General features: G+C 36.6%; 1 protein-coding gene across 3 annotated transcripts; it reads right to left on the minus strand.

The window, feature by feature from the left end:
• Positions 1-5,403: 5,403 nt before the first annotated feature.
• On the minus strand, positions 5,404-9,831 carry LOC111213884 (putative ribosomal large subunit pseudouridine synthase SVR1, chloroplastic). 3 transcript variants are annotated; one of them, XR_007321946.1, is made up of 15 exons: positions 9,295-9,831; positions 8,851-8,930; positions 8,671-8,771; positions 8,514-8,586; positions 8,345-8,438; positions 8,181-8,229; positions 7,732-7,882; positions 7,520-7,576; positions 7,354-7,409; positions 7,071-7,141; positions 6,580-6,701; positions 6,392-6,505; positions 5,768-5,904; positions 5,628-5,684; positions 5,404-5,550 (listed from the first exon to the last, which is right to left on the minus strand). XR_007321946.1 is itself a non-coding variant. In XM_022715721.2 (10 exons), the coding sequence occupies exons 1-10, from the start codon at positions 9,764-9,766 to the stop codon at positions 7,081-7,083; spliced, it is 1,194 nt and encodes a 397-aa protein (XP_022571442.1). In that variant the 5' UTR covers positions 9,767-9,830; the 3' UTR covers positions 6,936-7,080. The 3 variants fall into 3 exon arrangements, 1 of the variants encoding a protein (XP_022571442.1); XR_002663459.2 differs by having other exon boundaries at positions 5,404-5,684; XM_022715721.2 differs by lacking the exons at positions 5,404-5,550; positions 5,628-5,684; positions 5,768-5,904; positions 6,392-6,505; positions 6,580-6,701 and having other exon boundaries at positions 6,936-7,141; positions 9,295-9,830.
• Positions 9,832-24,867: the final 15,036 nt, after the last annotated feature.

A 24,867-nucleotide genomic window follows, 5' to 3' on the forward strand; every position in this document is an offset into this window, starting at 1 on the left:
GAGCTTTTTTTTTTTTCTATTATAGCATTTGGAAGTGAAAATAACTATGGGTTGGAGATGCTCATAGAGGTGAAAATAGCACCATTTCTATATTTTCCTATATAAATAGAAGAAATCTATTATAGAAACATGCATTTGAGCAAATTCACATCGGTAATAGAGATTTTCTATTTTAGAGAAAAATATAGAAATGAAAATAGAGGTGGATTGGAGATGGTTTTATTAACCGGGAAATATATGGTGCGCCTCATATCAGTAGTCCACTATAATAATGTAACAACAAACCATGACCCATAATCTTGCAACTAATTAATACGAGTAGTTGTTATACTACCAAAAATATATACACTGACATATTGCCTTCAAGAAAGTATGGAGAGAAGGAAAATAATTGTTTAAACTTTAAACTAAGATTCTCTCTTTGACTCTTCTGTTTAGGCCAAGGAACAATCCATAGTGTTTACTACCTAATCCTTGCTGTACTTTTGTCTACCCACCAATTATCACATGTCTTTATAAATATATATATAGATATATATATATTTTTTGAAAAAAAAAAAAAAAGATATATATATATGCATGCGCAAATACCCTTAATTATATTTTTTCATATTTCTTGTATGCTTCTTTGTGTTGTACGTAGATATATTCACTCACACGATCTATGGAATAAATATTGGTAAGTTTGTGGACCATCTGCATCGGTTGAATTCTGTGAATCTATTTTCTCAAATATTTGATTATAGTAAATAAGTTGCATTCAAACAAAAGGGAATGGAAAAAAGTTACATTCATATTAGAAGTCAATTGTACTAGTGTGTACATCATTCTAAAGACTTAGATATTATATTAGATTTTCATGCGAATTAACCACGAAATATTCTAGTTCCCAAGATATTTGTTGATGTCATATGATGCGAATGGTGGCCGCTTCTAGTATGATGATATATAGTAAAAGCATTTATCCAATTTAGAGAACAATTCACCAAAATACGTATATAACCATAGTGGAATACTTATAAAATGTGTATACAATCAAACACATATATAGAGCCATATAGGTAATATTAGGACCTAACAGTCGAAGTAAAAATAACAATATTTCAAAGAGCAACATTAACCAAAAATTAATATTATTAACGGCTTCATATTCTATCTGAGGAAGCATTACACGAAAAGAAGGGTAAAACATTACAAAAGATTCAATCTCACAAACGACACATAAGAAACATACTAGTGGAACAAGCAACGAAGTTATTTATACTTATTTTACAATTCGCTAAACCACCATGTGCTTCCCTAGAGTCTCTTTAGTTTATTAGAGAATTCAGCTCATACATGCCAAAGTTTAGCTTAGTGAAACATAACTTTGAAGCACCCTCTAGTGGGCTTCATAACTGATCAAAGTGATATATTTTTTAAGTCAGTGATATTCATCAGATTAGGGATCTTAATTGAGTTCTTAGGAACGAACAAAGTTTAGAGCTTTTGATGCCATTAAGACATCACTTTCAAACACACTCTCCACAGATGAGATTGGTGGTATAAATCTCTCCATAAAAACAAAAACTGGTGGGAGCAGTTTGGTGGTCCACCCATTAGTTAATCTCCAAAAACATACGCGATGTAATTAACTGTAAGGCAGGATAATCATCATAATTAGCAAATTATTTCCTCTGTCTTTTAATAAGTGTTACTTTGATATTTTTCACATAGATTAAAAAAATGAATGAAATGTATTTAAACTTTTATTAGTTACACAAATTTGACCAATGGAATTTGAGATAAATAAAATTATTTATAAAATCAACATAGTATGCAATTAATTTTCTGCTTAAAATAAGTATAATTTGTATTATAATTCTAAAGTGACACTTTTTATTTAACAAGAAAAAAGTGTTATAATGACACTTATTATGAAACAAAGATTGTAGTTATCAACTAATTAACCCCCCTATGTTTTAAATATATAATTTGTAGTCCCAAAAGACATTATTTTAAGATCAAACTGAGAAATTGAATTGTCCTTAAACCAAGTTATAATTTCTACCATAATCGTGACATCTCTAACCTTTACTTGGACGATTTTTACCCAAACTCGGAAACGTCTTTTAATGTGTCGAATTTTAATTGCAAGATATTTCTTCTTTCATTTTTAATCATATTTCCATAAACTCAAATTTTAGATTTTCATTTTTTTTTTACTTTTTAGCTTCGATTGGTGACCACAAGATGAGTGAACAAAATAAAAAAAATAAAATTTGAATTGGAAAAAATAAAAAATGTTTTTTTGTTCATTTTGTTTCTTATCAAAATTGCCGAGGAAAACTTTTCTTTATAAATACATTTCTCATGAAGAATTTAGAAGAAAAATATGGGACCCACTTCTTAATAATTTGACTGAAAATTCAACCTAACTGGTATAAATTTTCGACGAACAAAAAATTCATCGTAATTTTTTTCCTTCGATACGGTTAAATTCACGTTTCCATGTTTATGTTCCAGAAAGTGACAATTAATTGTTGAATTCTAATAATAAATTTTGTATTACAAAATTTTCAGTTCAAACATTTTTATTAGTTGATTTACTGTCCACTATGTCACCATGTTTTTTTTACATAAGTGATTGGTTGGTAGAAATAATTTTTATTGTATAGCGTAATTAAAACACACAAATTCTTACCAAAAAGAAAAATAATATATATATATATATTGAGTTGCTTTAATAAATACTTGGAAATATTCACTTAAATATTAAATATGTCTATTGTGTTGATACCAGCATATGACCTGTATTGAAAAGTGTAAGCCAATAGATATAAGCGTAGGAGATGGTGAGTCTAACGGTCAGATCACTTCGATAGAATATGAATTATACATCTACTCTATTAAAATAGAGTCCTAATTGAACTCTACCATGTGATATTTAATTTTGGACTTATTCAACATGTTATCACTTAATATACGGTCCCTTTAACATACACGCTCTTCTTATACAATAATTATGACGACCATATAGTTAAAGTTAACATGTATGCTGTTGCCTTGATATTGACATGTTGTTTTGATCACTCGGTTCAGTTTCACTTTCAAAATAACCACGAACATTATAAATATAATGAAGATGTACAATAATTTATGATGATCGATAGTAGGACCATTTTATTATGAACATAACAAATTAAATTTATAGTAAATATCAATATAATACACATATCTTCTTATAATATATTTTTATGAAGATTTATACTAAACCTTCGGTTATGTATTTTTTTTTAAACAAACGAATATTCTATTACTCAAATTTGAGGTTATCTGGGTAAGTAGACCGAAATAGAACAACCAATAAAACAAAGCTCTCTACAGAAAGACTTTGCGGTCCTAGCTAAAGAATCAGAAATCTGATTTTGCGCTCGTGGAACATGAGTGATCTTGAAGTCTGGAAAGCATATCTACAATCTGCTCCTTACAGTCTATTCCAAAGATCTGGTATGTCGAATGTTGAAGTATATTCTCCATCGTCCATCAGTGTTTCTACTTTGGTTATGTATTTATTATTAGAAGAACAATATAATACACAAATCTTCTTATAATTAATATGTTATACTATTGGGCTTTAAAGTCTTTTTTGGACAAATCAAAATATGATTATATCGGATGTGAACCATAAACACATAAATTTAATTTAGATTGAATATTTACGGATCTTACCAATTTATCAAATATTTTTTTGGGTTTATTGTATTTTTAAAATGTACATAAATAATTAAAATATTTTAAAAACCTATGTATAACCGAATTATTAATAATTAGATAAAAAAATGGTTAGTATTATTAAATATACAAAAATTTAAAATAAATGATTTAATATAAATTAAATTAAAAGATATATATTTTTTAAAAGAATAACTCCTTAGTTTAAGTAAGATAATTTCACAATTAAAAACCAAGTCAAACCAGTAAATTACTACATATATGAACATTACATATTAAAAACTAACACGATGTATAATCTATCTATAAAATTAAAACACACACCAAGATTATACGAGTAGAAAGTAAATTATATTCCAAATAAATATATTTTAGTATAAACCAAAAATTTCATAATCATATAATATTATATATTAAAAAATTATGAAGACACAACGAAAATAATATCCGCACACAGCGCGGATTCGTATCTAGTTTCCAGATTAAAAACAAGAGTATGTGCGGTGGATGGTGAAAGTAGGCTTGGAATTCGTTTTAATGACCCTACTAGCTCAGGCTTTAACTTAATTTTGACTCCTTTTGACCTTTTATTGGCCCATAAGGCAATGGCCAACTTTTTGGGTCGACACGACTATTTAAATATTCGTTTGTGTTTAACTTGATGGTTCTTTCCTTTTTGTAATTTAGTGAAGGATAAGTCGTCTAGAATGGTATCAGATGGTCCAAATAATACAACATAGTTGTGATTAGCCATTCTGTTAATCTATGGCCATTTTAATCTAACTAGGGGTGTTTCCGGCGCTACGCGCCGGTTTTTCAACGTTATATTTTTTATGTAACAGTTTAAATATATATTTAATTTGACTGTTAATATATATTTAATGTGATTCTATAAATGTAAAATTATTTTCTTGGCATATTAAAGAAAAAAATATTTTCTAAAAATATATTAATTTTGCTTTATTCCATATCAACTGACTTTAGCATTATTGGCTCAATAGGTTATTTAAATAAATTAGTGGATAATATATTTTATTTTAAATAATAGTATGTTGTAGCCTTCTGTACTTTTCAATGCTTATAAAATGTTTAATAATAATTGGATATATATATAGTATATATATATTTATTTATATATGGGTAATATATAGTCACATCGCTTGTAACTCATAAGTGTCTTTTGAAATATTAAAAGTGGATTTGTTTTGTTAATTTGAATCTCCAGTGACGTAGAAACAAAAATGAATATTATTGAACAAATTATAATGACATACATAATTGATATAATATACTATACATTTTCTCACGGGGTCAAAGTCTTGAGTATATCATTCTATCGTTAATCATTTATCCCCTCACATTCATCCCTCTTCTCAAATACGTTTTCGCTGTATGCAACGCTAATGACAACATATGATTAAATTTTCACGTGTTCTTATATATCTCTCACTTCATATTTATCTAAATGGTCTCTTGTTTGGTGTATTAGGTGGAGCATTTTCTTTCTATTCTTTGCTCTGTAGACACGCAGAAGTGAACACTATCCCAAACCAACACTGTACAGTGAAGAGCTAATAACGTACTACATTTTATGAGCTTACTTTTGCAACATAGACCATGCGATGGTTAGAAAAAGGTTCCTCTAGAAAAAAAAAATCATTCTTATTCTCGTTCTTGTGAAAACCTATATCATATAAACAATGGTATTAGCCACTACGTTAAAGTTCTCTTTTAAACAGTGAGTGTTGGCGCATTATGACTTAACTCGTACAAAATGTTGTTCATGTCCTCAAAATGTGACCAGCTCTTCTTGCTTCTTTCATCATCCTCGAACTTCTTTAAAGAAAAAAAAACATAATAGAACAATCTGTCACATACATCTACATATATAGGGAAGCTTTAAAGGTTTTCACCGTCTTATGTATGCTTTATGATTTCTCATATCTTGTTATTGAGACTTTTGTTATCACCTGCAGATAGAGTAACATTTATGCTTTACACATATTTCAAAATGCTATACAATCAATCATACAGAAAAAGAAGCTTTACATACCGTGGAGGCTGTTGGAAGAGTTTTTTATTGTACCATTGCTTCCTAGATTAAAACTCTATTCAGCAATATTGAATGATCAGTGAGAACCCAAGCATGCACCTTTCTTCTGTGAACCACATTCTGAAGAAACGACATACCTACAAAAAAGGTGGTTATGGTTGATGACAATGTCTTATTCAGCATATTTAACCAAGCAGTGTAAACTGCATATATAAAGACGCTTCTCCTAACAAACCATAGAGTTTTAGAACTGTATTAAGTGTAAAACCATAATGATTTTCAGACTGAGAATAGAAGTTCAATAAAAAGAGTTTTACATTTAGGAAAGTTATGCTACGTATAATATCCTCCCAAGATTAAGATGGTTTGGAGTATATACTGATTGGTTAGCACCTGAAGTCCAAAATACAAACTGTTCAAGCTACGATTTAGCTTTACTCAAAAACAATTGATGAATTAAATATATACAAATAGCAGATATAGAACTTCAATTGGTTTCACATGTTGCACAGTACCATTGGATCTAACAATTAGAGATCTACAACATAATCTGGATAATCTTTTTGAGAAGACACGTAAGAATACGCAAGAGCCCGGACTTTGTTGCTTTTCAGAACAAAATACCTGACTTGGATTCACCCATGGAGGAAACAATATTATTGATTCAATCTAACGCATCTCTGGTAAGATTTCCACGAACTCAGAAATTCAATTTCATCCTCTCGTGCACCTCATATCCTTCAATGAAACCACAGAGTAAGTTACTTCGGACTGAAACCGAACAGAACCAGAGAGAAAGACATAATCAATACCTGTAGATCTTCCAACCATGGCCTCAAAACAAAAATCACCGAGCCAAAGTCCTTTCCAATCATGGAAGCCGAAGATGTCTCCAAATAGGATTGTGCAAAGGATTTTTATACATTCTCGGAGACTGGAGAGAAATCATCAATAAATGAGAGGATTAGTGGTAAAAATCTGAAACGTTGAAGATGCGTTTCCGGAGACGGGGTGATCTGAAGAGGCATGGCCATCTCCAACATCGAGAAGGAATAACATGATGATGTGGCACTATAGTTTATTTTTATTGGCTGATTTTTTAATCTGAGGTGGCATGCCTTTCCATTGAGTATATTAGCCTTTTAGTATTGTTAGATTTCTTTCTCAATTTGAAAACTAACAATTAATAAACATAAATCAAACTATGAGCCGTAATAATTAAAGCAATTGTACTTCCTAATTATTATCCTAATCATATGAGAAAACAAAGAGAGAAAAATCCAAAAGGTAAGCAGAAATGTACATCTGTAACTTCAACTCTTCCAACCCAATGCCTTTAGCTCGCTCTGCTTCAATTCCACATGCTTCCCTAGCCTGTGGGAAGATAACAAACATCTGATCACATTTCTTACACTGAATCATTATAGAGCTATCTAATGAAAATAGCTGATGCATAAGATAACTTTCACTACCCATCCCTATCAAATATTTTAACAACTTTCACTTAAACAATTAACAAATGGATGAGAAACTAAAACAAAAAGAAAAGAAAACGTAAGCAGCTATATGTTAGCACAAAACATTACCCAAGATCTGAGGGAAGCCTGAATCCACCTATACGAACACGCTTTAAAGAGTAAACCTGGAGCAAGTAAAGGCAAAAGCAATTTAGTATGGATTTAGATTTATCACTTGAAAAAGATAAAAGTACGTTTGCTGAAAGTGAATATTAGAGTGAAAAGTAAAACTGACCTCAAGCCCAGCATTTTTCACTAATTCTCTGACTTCATGGTTCCTTCCTTCATGAACCTGCATACATAGGTCCATACAAAACAAGTTAATTCAGCTGAAGAAAAAATCCATGCAAGCAACATCAAGAGGTTATATAATGCCATGTATTTGATTTATAAAGTCAAAAGATGTCAGATCAAATGTTAAAATCTGAGGAAGGTTGGACAGAATACCACAATACGTAGCCGTGCTCTTGGTATATCATGCTGCTTTGGCATCAGCTCAACTGAATCTGGAACACAGTGGACTCCTTCCACAACTGTTCCTTCGCTGATGGCCATTAAGTGTCGTTTGTGTACATCACCGGCAACCGTAGTAATATATCTGCCATTTCACAAAATAAGAGAAAGGGTAATAAACACACAAAACCTTTGAACTACTGAGACGAAACATATATTTCCAAGGCAATGATCAGAGCTTGAGTGAATACACCCTTAAGTATGGATCAAAAGTGTCAAACCACAACATTTGGAATTAGGGACCACTATCACCTCTAAAGCTCACAAAATAACTATAGCCTTTCTCTTTAACTTATCCAACCAAAGGTTCAGCAAACTAATGATGACCACCTAACTATGAGTAGCAGTAGTATGTAAAAAAAGAATATGAGAGTCGAGCTTACTCTTTTGGTAAACTAGATGAAGGATGTGAAAGTTTCTGCGCAAAATCTCCTGCAAGAACAAGAAGTTGAATTTCCTTTTAGAAGAGAAACGTAGTTCACTGAATCAAATGTGTGAAACCAAGATAACAACACGTCATGCTACCTGCTAAGTGAATAAAGCTTACCATCATTTGTAACTATTATTAACCCTGTCGTGGCGACATCAAGACGACCAACAGTGAAAAGACGAGGTTTGGGAGTCCCTGGATTCCTTTTATCCTAAAATTGCAAAGACTTAACGTTCAGGAAAAAAAGACATATAACTCTAGAGAAGATAGCAGTTTTGTTTATTACCCAACTGGCCATGAACTCGTCAAACAAACTAACAACAGACTTGGTCTCTTTCTCTCCAGAAGAACATATGTATCTGCCATGGTACGACCCAAACAACAAACGTAAGTTACAAGTAGAGTCAAGAAGCTACAAGTGAGAAGAGGTTATGAAGACGAACCCTTTAGGCTTGTTGAGAGCAAAATAAACTTTTGGAGGAAGCTTCTTGGGCACACGATTCCCATTAACATAGATAATGTCTCTCGTTGGATCAACACGAGTCTACATAAACAAAAAGTACTAAGCTTTTTTAATCACATCATCATCTTCCCCCATTACAAAAAAAAGGATTGATTTTTACCTGTGGAGTAGTACATAAAGAGCCATTAACAGTAACCTTCCCATCAAAGATAAGCTCTTCAGAGGTTCTTCTCGACGCCACTAAAATCAAGAATCAATTTTTATAACCAAACTCTTAACTGGTAAATGTTAGTTAAATACAGATCATTTACATAGGATTAAAAAACCGGCTGTAACTAACATTTAAACCATTGATAACCAAATTCTTAACCGGGAAATGTTAGTATATACAGAGCATTTACACGGAATTAATTAACTAACCAGTTGTAACTAACATTTAAACCATTGATAACCAAACTCTTAACCGGTAAATGTTAGTCTATATAGTATATACAAAGCATTTACATAAGGATTAAATAACCGGTTGTAACTAACATTCAAACCATTGATAACCAAACTCTAAACCGGTATATGATTCAATCTAATAGGTTTTGGTTTTGTTTACCTCCAGCAGCAGCGAGAACCTTGCTCAGACGTTGAGGAGGCTCTTTGATATTCTCGTTGTAATACCTTCTCGCCGCCTTGGAGAGCTTCGGCTCCGACGTGGAGGAGGAAGTGACGGCGGAGGAGGAGGAGGAAGCTTGTGGTTTCTTCTTCTTGACCTTCTTCTTAGGGTTCTGTGTGGTGGCGTCTGCGAGGGCATGGATTAAGTGGGCCGGAGGTTGGGATTGGACTTTGAGTTTGCCGTCTTCGCCGCGGACGATCCAAGGGATGAAGAGCTGTTGGAAGGCGGTGTTGCCGCGAGGGGAGGAAGGTGTGGGTTTGGGAGGAGCGAATGAGATGTCGAATTCGATTGGCTCGGAGGAGAGGGCGCAGCGGAGGGTGCGGATGGGGAGGAAGCGAGGGGAGAGAGGGAAGGGTTTGGTTCTGAGGAAAGAAGCGGCGAAGGATATCGGCGAAGATGCCACCGACGCCATTTTCGCCGATGGAAGAGAGATAAGAGAGAAACACTGTGTGGGCTTTTTATCCTTTACTAACAAAAAAAAAAAGATTAAATTGTTTTTTTTTTGACGACTTTTTCGAATGGGCTTTAAGAGTTTACAGTGCAAAGAAAAAGCTAGCCCAATTTCTAGATTACAACGAATTAACAATATTTTTTTTTTTAAAAAACTTGAAGTTGGTGTATTTTTTGTTGTAAAAGTTGATCATCTATATATAAATATAAATATTTTTAGTTTTTTTTTTGTCAACAATATTTTTAGTTTACTTATGTTGTAAAATTACAATTTATAAACAAGACTAAACTATTTATAAGAAGATATCTCATGAGGTTTTAAAAGTCGTCTTTTCTATTTTACAAATTTAGTTTCTTTTTATTTTAAATTTTCTTTTTTTTAGTCATAAGATATTTATAAAAATAAGAGATTTCACTAATGAAAATGTTTTTATGAAGAAAACTTGGAATACTCTGTTTCTATAAATGGATATTTTAACAGTAAGTATATTTCTTGGAAAATTTGGTTAAACTGGTTAATGGTGTTTGTGTATCGCAGTAAAGTTTGGAACAGTGGCAGATGATGGTGACATCCTTGAATTTCTATAAAAAAAATTACTGCATACAAAGACTTTGAAAGATCACCAGCTGAGTTGGTAATAGTTTGCATTCTGTTCTATTTTTGTTGTTGACACCCAGTGACGGCCCTGAGCACAAGCGGCAGAAGCACATGCTTCCGGCCCTGTTTAAATTATTTAAATTTTCGGTCCAAAATTACCAAAATTTTCAGTAGTTCAGATGACTTACAATGTGTTTTAGTGTGTATTAGGTAGAGTGTTCGAATCTTTTCAGCCACAATTTCTTTTAGTCAATTAATAATAGGTTCAAATTTTTAATTTTGCTTCCAGCCTTTAAATTATACGGGCCGGGTCTGTTGACACCTCTGGACAAAATCATTCTTGGGTTTGAATTAGAACCACTAGAAACTAATTGGCTGCACAACGGATTGAAGCTAAGGTGATTCAGTTGATAGTTTTTGTTTTCGAATAAAGGACTAGATTAAGCATTAGACCAAACATGAAAGCAAAACATTAAGCATCAAAGAGGAGGGTGAGTGGTAATTATTAACTACTAACCATTGAGTTTAATTGTAAGGGATTGAGGATAAAGAAACACGTTGAATTAAATGCAAGTAATTAAGTATTGTCCTAAAACATAGATAGAGCACAAGTTCAATGGATTAATAGTCTGGGCTTCTGGAGGCATTTGGAATTTTGACATGATGTTGTTACGTACCATGATCAATTGGTCGGTATCTTCTGGTGGTTTTGAGTTTCACTCGAGCCAAATGTAGGTTGGGTCGATGGATCTTGATACAAACATCTCATTGGTGTAGTTTGACACCAACCAAGCTCCGAAAAATCTTGTAAATTTGGATGTAATCTTAAAGAGTCAAGGGACTTGACGGATGGGTCAACAACACACGAGACAAATCTAGACTCAACTATAAAACGAAAAATAAATAAATATCAAAACAACTAAAACCACAACACATGGATGAATCATATATACACCGGTGGCATATTCTTCAAAGATGAGGGTTGATTCGTCCAACGTAATTCATACACCATTTCACTCTCATTGGATTAACCCACTTGAGTAACCTAACCGTCTCTTCAAATCTTATCTACCACCTTCGTACCATAGATAGACACATCCATACCATTGTTGTGGTTATTGGCAATTCATATCACTATCAAAATCATCATTAGAAGACAAAATCTATGACACACATCATGTTGATAGCGAGTTGTAAACAGATAACTTATTCAAAAAGAGACAACAAGTTGTACATTGAATCATGATTAACGTATCTCTGTGTGCAAAATGTTTGTCAGCATGATCTTTCGCTCTTTTGGATATACTTAAGAGAGAAAAACAACAACGAACCATGTGGGGATGGAGATGTATGTCGATGGAAGCGGAGAATCAACAAAGATAGATCAAATGCGCACATGCTCTTGAGTTATTGTTTCTGAAGATAAGTCCAATGAACAGACAGTAGATCTGCATCATCATCATGTGATCCTGTTTCTTTCTGATAGAGAAATTTTATCTTCGAATATCATCAGCACGTTATAACTCAACGTCAAATCAACTATACCACATATTTTCTTTCCATGCAAGTCAGTGAAAATATAAACTTAACTCTTACTTTTCAAATTTACAAAGTTCATAACAAAAGAAATTTCATTCGTATTCCTATGTTTTCTTCGAATCCTTTTGTATTTTTTCATGACGCTTATGTACCATAATTTTCTTGGGATAGTATACCAAGAGCATGATTAACCCTTGCACGGGTTCTTAGGTGAAATTTTTTTAAAATTTTTTTTCTCTTTGTCTGATAAAAAAAAATGAACCAATCGCAGACCGTTACGTGTCAGTGGAGGGCCCGCAAACAGTGCAAGAACCGAGTTAGAGGCGTTCCTTACAGAAGATCATTAAGAGGTGGTTTTTATTAAAACTGTGGGAAGAACCCACTCAATAGACAGGTTAGTAATGTTCTAAAGTAATAAGCAAAACAACTAGATTTTGATCCGCGCTTTCAAAGCGCGGGATCGTTTCTTTTTAAAATTTCATTTAAATTAATAAATATTTGTCTAATCTATATTTTAATAGATTTTTTTATTTGTTTATAGTCAATTTTTATAATATTGTCTTCTTTATTTTTTTTATTATTATCAAAAATAAAAATGTTTGTTCGTGAACTAATTAATTAGTTAAAAGATTTTAAAATGGTAAACTTCTACTCAATAAATTTAATCATATTGTGATGATATATTTGGTAAGGTTATTTATTTATAATTTTAACTTATTAAATAAATATTATATGAAAAATGTAATAGACATTTCATTTTTCATTCTACATATTTTTAATTCATGCATAATTTTTAAATTATAATAACAGAAATATTTAATAATAATTATGTATTTAAATTGACTTATACCTGGTTTTAAAAGAAAACACTGTTGGGCTTTGGTTTGGTTATGATTTGTTTTTTTGTCCAAAGAGAGCAACAAATCTGTTATGTCAAAATCTATATTTTTGTGGCCGTTTGGTTTTAAAAAAAAAAACAGAAAAGGGAAAGTAAAAAAAAAAATTCTCGATCCAATTTTTCTTTGAGGAATCGACGACACGCTAGAACTGAAATAGAGAATTGATGAGAGAATCAGTGGGTAGATCTATCGATCTTGATGGATAGGGCGTTGGTGAAGATTGAAACTGTTGCTTGATGAATGTTTCTCATGAATCGGGTATTAATCATAAGCAAACCATAAATTTCGATTTGATTTCCTTTCCTCTTGGCATAATAATTGTTTTATTCTGCAGATTCACAGATGAAGAAAATGAATGGGTGATTTGCTTGGTCACATAAGATTTCCGAGCAAAAACAACTTCCAACTTTTTAGATGGATAATAAACAGAGGTAATCCTTTTAATTGATTATGCATCTTAACTTCTTTCACCTTCGTTACTTCCTTTCGTTGATGTTCCAGAAGAATTTCTTTGCTGTCTCTTATGATTTATTCTAATTTTTTATTTCAGGCACTAACAAATTAGTGTATGAATAATTTGATTAATCTGTTATAAAGCAGAAGCTGAATGATATATGTTTAGTTTGTTGTCTTATTAATGTTTACGACTCATGTGCAGGTCTTGTAGTGACAGAGAGTACTGGTAGAGCTTTATTAATGCGACTCCAACCTCAATCACAAAAACCTCAAACCTGAGAAAAGATAAGTTTTTATTAGATGTAACCTCAACGCATACAATGACTATAGTATATTTAATATTTTGTGAAATCTAAACGGTTAACTAATGTTTTCTCTTAATTTTACAGAACATAGTCTATATGTTGTATGATGATGAAAGACATGAGGCAAAGTCAAACCAAACTTGCGCACAAGTATGTAATGACATGTATCCAATCATTCTGCAATGATATAATCTGTAAATTACTATTAAACATTTTTCAGAATTTTAGAAGCTAGGAATGGAAGTGACTATCGGTAGTTAGGATTGAAACCAGAGTTTGATTGATTGATTTGGTGTTATTATCTGTAGACCGGAGAATTAAATTGCTTTATGCAGCGTAGAACTTTTCCTAAAGTTCATTTTTCGTGTTAGAAATAATAGCTATCAAATAATTTTAACAACAACGATCATATGTTTGTTTCTGAGCCTTCACGTCCTCACCAAAAACTCACATCGTACTTTTCCAAAAAGTTCCAAAGAGGAGTTTTATTGCTCTGTTATGAATCTTAAACGAAACGTAAAACATAAAACCAAAGTCTGCAAATAAAGCAAATCATCTGCAATTTTCTAAAAACAGAACTGAAAACATGGATCATAGATTATCGAAAAGCTCTCTAAAGACAACATTCTTTGTCGAAGACGACCGATTGTTCATTAGGACCTTTCGATGCTTGGATTTGCATCTTAGTAGCCATTGGTTTGTTTTTTGGTTTGTTTGAAGGTGTGGGTTTGAATAAGAAACCGGTGCTGCCTATTTATAATATTGATCGGATTCAAAGCGAGGTGTTAGGTTTTAGGAGAAACTTGGGGAGAAAGTTGGGGGTATTCTCTTTAAAATCGAATCTCTCTATATTTTAACATTTTCTAAGTTACCATGTCAAACAGTTAAAATATTTTTCTCCGTGTTTCTCAAGTTGAGGGGATCGTTTTTTGATTTGATTTGATTCTGTAAATCTCTGAGTATGAAATGAGATTCAAAACGACTTAATGGACTTAAAAAACACGAAAATGTAAGGAGGTATTGGTTGGGCTTTTTCATTTTCGAAAACATTTAAAACAATTGAAATGAAAATTGAATGTCGACTTATTGGGCTTAAAAACACGAAAATGTAAGTAGGTACTGGTTGGGCTTTTCATTTTCGAAAAACGTTTAAAACAATTGAAAAGGGAATCTAATGTTTTGTAATTAATAGAAAAATTTAGGGGCAGATTCATAAGAAGTATTATGCTTTAATAGTATAGATAAATTGGTATATTCATCCATCCACGCATATCTCATGCTTCAAAACCACTCGCTTGTTTTCTATTTGCGGTTGGGAAACTCATCATTTTTGGGTTAGTTTTCTTTCCAGAAATAGATAAACAGATCCCAAAAGGCTCAAACTAACTTATGATTTTAAAACATGAGAACTTGGGTTTCACACTATCACAGAGCTGAGGTGTTGCACTAATAAATTAAGTTTATCTCGGTAAACAAGATATGGTTGCCTACCAAAAAATCAGAATCAGTAAACGACCATTCGATTATACTAATGAGTCATCCCTTTTTTATTTGCGTATACTAATGACATTTTCTTGCCTAAAGTAAAGATTAATTTAAGAAGCAAATTGTAAGATTAAAATTGACGGCTTACCCACTTGTGTGTAACTCGTCGTCATCCAGTCACTTCGCTGTTGTCCTAATGCGCGTGTTCTTGTCTTTTATTATTCCACTTGCGCCAACACGCAGAGTCACACACGCCTATGATAGGTTGAAACGCTTGTTTTTAACTGTTTGGATTAGCCATCTTTTGTTTATTTTCTCTAATTATTATTATTTATATCTAAGATTAATATTTTAAATATTCCTTTTATATTTGAAAATTAATGTTTTACATTTTAATACATTAGTTTTTTTGAAATTAATTAAGTAAAAATATCAAATATAAGTGACGGAACTCTATTAAAAATAAATAAAAATTTAAACTAATTAAGTATAAACATAAAGTTAATAGATAAATATCAAACTTCAAATACATAGAAAATATCATAGGCCATTCTCATATTTATATTCTCATTATTTTTTTTTTTACTTTTTTTATATAAGACTTTGTCAAACAATATATAGAATTCTTATTTTAAGTTCAAAGAATAATAATGTAACGACCCGGTTTTAACAAACCATACTTAAAATTTGGTTTGATTATTTATTTAGACTAAACCAATCTGAAAAATAATTTCTCCATAATGGTTTAGTAAACCAAACATGCTTATATATTAATTATAATTAATTCTTTATTCTTAAAACCTAAAACGTGAACTGTAGCGCATCCATCTTTTATCACCATCATCTTCTTCATTAGCCATCTCAAGCCATCTTCACGTTTCTCCCTCCATTAGTTGGTCCAACGACCATCATTGACCATCATCTTCTGGGAGTAAGTAGCCAACTCTTTTCTCTACGTGTTACAAAAAGCGGATCTCCAATCGGATTTGTATTCTAAAAGTTATGTGTGTTTTACCAAGGGATATTTCTGCATAACACATCTGAGACCAGTATTGGGGAAAGTCAGGAACGGATTATCAAAACATAGAATTTTGACATCAAATTTTCATGGTAAATTCTAGACTCACAGATCTACTTATAGCAGAAAGCAGATCATCATTTTGAATTTCGGTTTAAATGTTATGGTTATTTATTTGAGACTGATCTCTGCAGAGCGAGTCCACGAACAGTCAACTTCATAAGCGTTTTCCTGTTTATCCCGACTGACTTAGAAAACGAGCAAGATACCTTTGGAAAGGTCTCGTTGTCAGCTTTCCAGATCATTCTTCAGATCGACAAACTGAGGTACGGTTAGGAAGTTATGACCATTTTAATTTCGGGTATCAACTCTGTTCAAATCCGAAAATCATAAACCTAGTCTTCTAATTTGGAAAACCTAAATCTATTGTTTTAGGAAAGTTTCTTATGGACCTAAGCCATTAATTCTCGTGTCGCAGTTGACTGTATCCTCCGTTGTCTATTTCATCCAGTGGCTAAGGTGAGGGTTATTCCGTTTAATCCCGTGCTAGTTTAGTACTACCATTATGGAAAGTTTAGTTTCGAAACATGTTCCGTCTCTGTGAATCGAGTCTAACTGGAGTCTTGTTTGTTTTTATTTTATTCTTTGTCTAAACCGAAGATAGGAAATTAGATGATTCAAATGTTGATTGATTTGGGTGATGTTAAAAGACGGTTATATATAAGTATACATATAGTATGGATTGGTTAGCCGGATACATGGAAGTACTTCTGTATCGGCCTATCTGTGTGGAGATTACGGGGTGTACAGGGAAGCACTTCTGTACCACGTATGAGCTGCGGGAGTACAGGGAAGAACTTCTGTACTACGTGGCAATTGTTTGTGTGGAGATTGTGGGGCGTACAGGGAAGCACTTCTGTACCACGCATGAGCTGCGGGAGTATGGGGAAGCACTTCTATACTACGTATCATTGTGTATGAGGAGAATGTGGGAGTATAGGGAAGCACTTATGTACTACACATACTTTTGGTATACATAAAAAATTATATATCTATATCCGTAAGAGGAGAATGCGGGGTGCAACGAATAGCTATGTACTATAAGCGCATTGGCTGTTATGTGTGGCGCATTAGGTGCCATGTTTGTTTCATGCTAGAGCTAGGCCTACATAGTCGTAGTGTTATGTACTGAGTTAGTGGTTTGCGGTTTAGCATCCCATACCTCACTGAGTGACTCCCCTGTTGCTCACCCCTCTTTTCTCCCCCTTCCAGGTGAGACTGTCGAGCATGAGTGATTGCTATCGGTTTGGTGCTTTTGGGCGTTTACTTCTTTCCATTTCAGACTTGCGGGTTTTATGTTTTTATCGTATTTTTCTGGATTTATTCCATTATTTAGATTTATGACTATTTGTCGGATTTATGATATGTGCAGACGATTTATGAGGATTAATAAATAGAGATTTCACGATTATTATTTATTATTTTATTTTGGAGAGTACGAGTATTACAATTTGGTATCAGAGCTGGTTAGCCATCTCAGTTCTGACCTGAGAGACGTCTTGAGACCTGTCGTGGGGCGCAACAAGGACGTTGCGTTCTTTGAGAGGGGGTGAATTGTAACATCCCGAGTTGTGATATATGGAAAGGTTTAAGAGAATTGATTTGGCTACCTATGTCACCAAAGTTGACTTACCTTTTCCGGAGCACATCCTTAAAGAACTCCAGAGTTAAGCGTGCTTGAGCTGGAGTCATGGAAGGATGTGTGACATATCGGGAAGTGATTCGCGATAGCGTGCGAGTGAGGCCAAAGCATGGGAAAAGGTCGGGTGGTGATTGCAGAGTCAGTTAACAATGATTTCGAGCCTTGGAAAATTAACGGCCCGATCGCTGGAACGGGATGGGGCCCACGGGCCGAGAGAGCGGGCGTGGGTGGCCCATTAGCTGTGGGCGGTCGAGGCGTTACAAATGGTATCAGAGTTGGTTAACCATCTCGGTTCCGAACCGAGAGGCGTCTTCAGACCTGTCGTGGGCGCAACGAGGACGTTGCGTTCTTTGAGAGGGGGTGAATTGTAACATCCCGAGTTGTGATATATGGAAAGGTTTAAGAGAATTGATTTTGCTACCTATGACACCAAAGTTGACTTACCTTTTCCGGAGCACATCCTAAAAGAACTCCAGAGTTAAGCGTGCTTGAGCTGGAGTAGTGGAAGGATGGGTGACATATCGGGAAGTGATTCTCGATAGCGTGCGAGTGAGGCCAAAGCATGGGAAAAGGTCGGGTGGTGATTGCAGGGTCAGTAAACAATGATTTCGAGCCTTGAAAAATTAACGGCCCGGTCGCTGGAACGGGATGGGGCCCACAGGCCGATAGAGCGGGTGTGGGTGGCCCATTAGCTATGGGCGGTCGAGGCGTTACAAGTACTTTCCAAAAGAAGCTATGAATAAGAAGAAGAGTGACTTCGAGCATGTGAGCTAGGGTGGCATGACAATCAGGGAGTATGAGGTTGAGTTCAACCGACTTCGCAGGTTTGCAGGAGCTGGTATTACTGAGGAAGACCTGAGTAGAAAGTTTTTGGGTGGGATGCGAGTCGAAATTCGCAATAGATGTCGTGTCGTCTCTTACCACAGATTGGGGGATTTGGTGGAGAAAGCTGCTGAGCAGGAAGCAGGTTTGGCAGAGGAGCAGAAGCTCGCCAAATCATCTCAGACTAAGTCTGGAAAGACTGATGAGTCTCAGAGGAGGACCAGGACCAGTCGGAAGCACCGTATTGTGCTCGATGTCGTCGTCATCACAGCAGAGAGTGTCTCAAGTGTTTTACTTATGGAAGGTGGGGACATTTGTCAACACATTGTCGGGTGAAACCAGCGGATGCGACTTTGGCCAGTCAGATTGCAGCACCTACAGCGGCAATTAGGATTTGTTACAATTGTTATGAGCCAGATCATATTTCCAGAGATTGCCCAAAGAAGGGGCAACCAATGCTCCCACCAGCTAAGTGTCAAGCCGTCGCTCCCCGTGTGTATGCCCTAGGAGAGGCCAATGGAGCTGAGCCGACAGCCGGTATGTATCTTTGCCACATAAATTTCTTTTGAATGCTATTGTAGTTGTGATTACTATGTATAGTTAAAAAAAATTATGTGTAGGATCGGTTTCTGTTGGAGGTGAGGTAGCTCACACTCTTTTCGATACCGGAGCTTCTCACAGCTTCGTGAGTTCATGACTAGTCAAGTCTTGGCCTTTTCAGGGTGTCTTTGAGCCAAAGACCAAGCAGATTCGGACAACCGGCACCGAGAGAATTGGAGCCACTGGCGTGCATCGAGATGTACCTGTCTTACTTGGAGGGTTCATTTTTACCGGAGATCTAGCAGAGATGGAGTTGGATTACTACGATGTTATACTTGGGATGGATTGGCTGTCACGACACCGAGTGGTGTTAGATTGTCCGAAGGCAAGGGTTCATATCCCTAGAGAAGAGGGGAAGATCACATTCCAGTGTGTTCAAGCTCACCGGGGAATTTCTATTGTCTCCATGACGCATGCCGAGGATTTATTGGAGAGAGGAGCAGAAGGGTTTCTGGCGACTATTTCGATGGTTAAGAACGATGGACATCACGAGTTGCAGGACATTCCGGTGGTTGAGGAGTTCGAGGATATATTTGAGGCTTTAAAGGGGCCACCACCAGCAAGAGGAGATATTCTCACTATTGAGTTGGAACCAGGGACAGCGCCGGTTTCACGGGCCCCGTACCAACTAGCGCCAGCAGGGATGGCCGAACTAAAAAAACAATTGGAGGAGCTATTGGGTGAAGGTTTCATCAATCCGAGTACTTCACCGTGGGGAGCACCAGTACTGTTTGTGAAGAAGAAAGATGGGAGTTTCAGGCTTTGCATTGATTACAGAGGTCTAAACAAGGTGACCATCAAGAATAAGTATTCACTTCCGCGTATTGATGAGTTGTTGGATCAGCTACAAGGAGCTTCATGGTTTTCTAAGATTGACTGGGCATCGGGTTATCACCAGATTGCGATAGCTGGGGAGGATGTATGGAAGACGGCTTTCCGTACACGCTATGGACATTACAAGTTTGTGGTGATGCCATTTGGGTTGACGAATGCACCTGCAGCGTTCATGAAACTTATGAATGATGTTTTTCGCGAGTACTTAGATAAGTGCGTGATTGTCTTCATTGACGATATTCTGATTTATTCTCGGAGTAGGGAAGAGCATGCTGAACATTTACGAATTGTGTTGGAGAAGCTCAGAGAGCATCAGCCGTTTGCCAAGCTGAGTAAGTGTAGCTTCTGGCAGAGAAAGATTGGATTTTTGGGCCATGTGGTTTCTGAGGCAGGAGTTGCTGTAGATCCAGAGAAGATTATCGCAATTACAGAGTGGCCGACACCTAAGAATGGTACAGAGATCCGCAGTTTTCTGGGTTTAGCAGGTTATTACAGGAAATTCGTCAAAGGATTTGCTAGTATCCCAAACCGATGACTCAGTTGACATGCAAAGATGTTAAGTTTGTGTGGACAGATGAGTGCTCGAAGGGTCTCACAGAATTGAAGTGACAACTCACGGACAAACCAGTTTTGGTACTACCGAGGCCAGAGATACCATATGAGGTTTACACATATGCGTCAGGTACTGGTTTGGGTTGTGTATTGATGCAGGATGGTCATGTTATTGCTTATGCATCACGTCAGTTGAGGCCTCATGAGGTCAACTACCCCACCCATGATTTGGAGTTAGCAGCAGTGGTTTTTGCGCTAAAAATATGGAGGTCATATCTATATGGAGAGAAAGTTCAGATCCTCACAGATCACCAGAGTCTTAAGTATACTTTTACTCAAGCGGACCTGAATTTGAGACAGCGTAGATGGATGGAATTGTTAGCAAATTACAACTTGGATATTACCTATCATCCAGGTAAGGCCAACCATGTGGCAGACGCCTTGAGTAGACGCATGAGTGATGTTTCATGAACCAAGGAGGTTCAGGAGCTGACTGGAACAATTGCTAGTCTCAGATTGTGTGCAATCACTTCAGATGGGGAGGCAACTGGTCTTGATGCTTTGGAACTAGCAGACTTATTATGGAGGATACGCAGAGTTCAGGATGATGATGAGGCTTTGGTTAAGCAGATTAAGATCGAGAATATTGGATATCATACAGCTTCGAGCGGGATGTACATGTACCGGAACCGAGTTTGTGTGCCAGATGATAAACTGCTACAGAAGGAAATTTTACAGCAAGCACACAACTCACGTTTCTATCCACCCAGGGAATACCAAGATGTACAGAGATTTGAAGCGTTATTACCATTGGACTGGTATGAAGAAAGATGTTGCTACATTTGTATCGCAGTGCCAGACATGTCAGATGGTTAATGCTGAACATCAAGTGCCTAGCGGATTATTGCAGAACCTACCATTGCCAGAGTGGAAATGAGACATGGTGACTATGGATTTTGTGACTGGACTCCCGACAACCTTTGGTGGGAAGAATGCTATTTGGATGATTGTAGATAGACTCACCAAGTCTGCACATTTCATAGCAATTAAGAAAACATATGGAGCTGATCAGTTGGCACATATTTACCTTAGAGAGATTGTGAGGTTGCATGAAGTTCCTGTCAGCATTGTTTCGGACCGAGATACAAAGTTTACGTCTGCTTTTTGGAGGGCCTTCCAGAAGGCGCTTGGGACAAAAGTCCATATGAGTACAACTTATCACCCGCAGACAGATGGACAATCAGAGAGGTCTATTCAGACTTTGGAAGATATGCTCAGGGCTTGTGTTTTGGATTGGGAAGGAAACTGGGGAAAATATCTACCTTTAGCGGAGTTTGCATACAACAACAGCTATCATTCGAGTATTGAAATGACACCATATGAGGCACTTTATGGTAGGCCTTGTCGTACACCACTTTGCTGGACAGAAGTGGGGGAGCGACGAGACTTAGAACCTGCAATGGTTCAGGAGACAATAGAGCAAGTGGAGATGCTCAAGTCTCGGCTTAAAGAAGCTCATAACCGACAGAAGAGTTATGCAGATAAGCGCCGTAAGGATTTAGAATTTCAGGTGGGTGACCTGGTATATCTAAAAATGAGGACATTTCAAGGAGGATCTAAGACTCGAAAGCTAAAAAAGCTTAAACCGAGATTTATGGGCCTGTACCCTATCTTGGAGCGGATAGGAGCAGTTGCTTACATATTGGGGTTATCAGCAGAGTTGTCAGACTTTCATGATGTGTTCCATGTATCCGTTTTGAGGAAAGTTATGAGAGAGCCAGAGCTCATTCTACAGCAGCCACCAAGTGACATTGGTAAAAATTTGTCTGCACTTTGTCAACCAGTACAGATTTTGGATCGGCAAATGAAAGCGGTTCAGGGGATGATGACTAGTTTGGTCAGAGTCCGTTGGGAGAGAGACTAGATTCAGGAGGAGACCTGGGAGACCGAAACTCAGATGAGGATCGATTATCCAGGGCTTTTTGAGGATGGTATTGGACAGTCGGTTCAGGAGCCGAATTCGGGGTCGAATTCCTTATTGGTGGGGGAGAATTGTAACGACCTGATTATCGGTCCAGTCATTTGGGCCCAACAAAGCCCAGTAGGTTTGCATGAAGCCCTTGGTGAGTCCCATATATAAACCATTATTGCCATTATTTTAATCTCCAAAACCCTAAGCCTTGTGACCTTGTAGAATCTGAGCCGTCGTCGAGATCTGAGACCGTGCCGCCGCAACCACCGTCGACCGAAAGTAGATCCGTCGTCGAACCGCCGCAAAACACCGAAGGTATAGCATAACCACCTTTTCCGATTTGAGTTTTGTGTAGGCGATTAGTAAATCGATCATAACTCATTAACCGTTTGTAATTTCGTGATTCTAAGACCACCATCGTGTTCGTGACGCTGCGACGAGTCCGGAGCAGGAAGATCAGCCACAGAACCGCCGCGACGCGCCGTCAAGCACGGCTTTTCTCCCGCGTCGCTCTGCGCGTGTGGCACACGCGTCGCCGCCGTCCTCCACACGTTCCGCGCGTGGATCTCACGCGCCACCAGCACCCGCCGTTGTCCGTCACCGCCGTTGATTCCGGTAAGCCGCCGTCCTTTTTCCGCCGCCGGTGACTCGGCCGGTGACTCGGTCGGCGACTTGGCAACTCGACCGAGTCGACTCGGCGAGTCAACTCGGATCCGGTCAACCGGTTGGGTTAATCGATTTCGGTTCGGTTTAGGTTAACCGGTTATTTATTAAATCGATTTCTGGTTTAAATTAATTAAATTGGTTAAGTTAAACCGGTAGTAAAAATTGATTTAAATTCGGTTATGGAAAACCGATTTGGTTCAATTCGATTTCAATTTGGTCAAGGGTTGACCGGATTGGATCAGAGTTGACTTTTGACCAGCGGGTTGACTTTTGGCCAGATCGCCGGTTATCCGTTTTTAACTGTTCGAAGGGCGTTCTGACTCTATTTTTCGCCCTGATTTCAGACTTGGAGTCTGTTCGAGCAGTTGGAGTTCATAGCTATTACTTTTTCACGTTGCTAAGGTGAGGGTATTTTCTCGAGCTTCTCTTACACGACTTAGTACCACGAATAAGTATAATTTATTTCTAATGTGTTTCTGTCTGCGTGAAATTGAGTCTGTTATTGCTTGTTTAGTTTGTAGGTTCTTTGCTTAAACTGGAACTAGGGTTATAGATGGTTCAACAATACTTGTTCATTTATAATTGATAATATATATATATATATAGTATATTGATGTGATTTGGATGAAAGCCGACCATGGGTGTAACAGCTGGAGACAGTACATTGGGTGTGGTGTTTGCCGCGGCACAGCGTAGTCGACATGTTGTGCCAAGGCGTAGAGGTCGATAAGTCGTCTACGGGCGTGTGTTACCGAGCACATATTCAGTGGTGTTTTTGGCCTGTTAGTGGGCAGTTTGTTTGATCTCTGGATACTTTAGGTACCGTGTTTGCAACGTGTTAGGATTAAATTATATTTATTCGAAGTATTCTGTCCGAGTCCATGGACTTCGGGTTTAGTATCCCATACCTCATTGAGTGACTCCCCTGTTACTCACCTCCTCATTTACCCCCTTGCAGGTGAGGCTGATGAGTAGGAGATTGATCGGACAGCTGGTGCTTTTAGGCGTTTTCCTTTATTTTATTTTTTGGACTTATATCTATTATTTCGAAGATTATTTCAGTTATTTCGACTATGGGATTTATGGATTTATTTCGTTATTTATATGAAAGTCGACTTTCAGACCTTTTTACGATTTAAGATATAAGTTGTTGATTAGTAGACCTGTCTGATGGTCAGTCCGTTAATTTTCCAAGGCTCCGAATCATTGTTTACTGACCCTGCAATCACCACCCGACCTTTCTCCGTGCTTTGGCCTCACTCGCACAGTATCGCGAATCACTTCCCGATTGGTCACCCATCCTTCCACTACTCCAGCTCAAGCACGCTTAACTCTGGAGTTCTTTTAGGATGTGCTCCGGAAAAGGTAAGTCAACTTTGGTGGCATAGGTAGCCAAATCAATTCTCTTAAACCTTTCCATATATCACAACCCGGGATGTTACAATTCACCCCCTCTCAAAGAACGCAACGTCCTCGTTGCGCCCACGACAGGTCTCAAGACGCCTCTCGGGTCAGAACCGAGATGGCTAACCAGCTCTGATACCACTTGTAACGCCTCGACCGCCCACAGCTAATGGGCCACCCACGCCCGCTCTCTCGGCCCGTGGGGCCCATC

The sequence above is a fragment of the Brassica napus genome, chromosome C4 (assembly GCF_020379485.1).
Source record: "Brassica napus cultivar Da-Ae chromosome C4, Da-Ae, whole genome shotgun sequence".
Taxonomy (NCBI): domain Eukaryota; kingdom Viridiplantae; phylum Streptophyta; class Magnoliopsida; order Brassicales; family Brassicaceae; genus Brassica; species Brassica napus.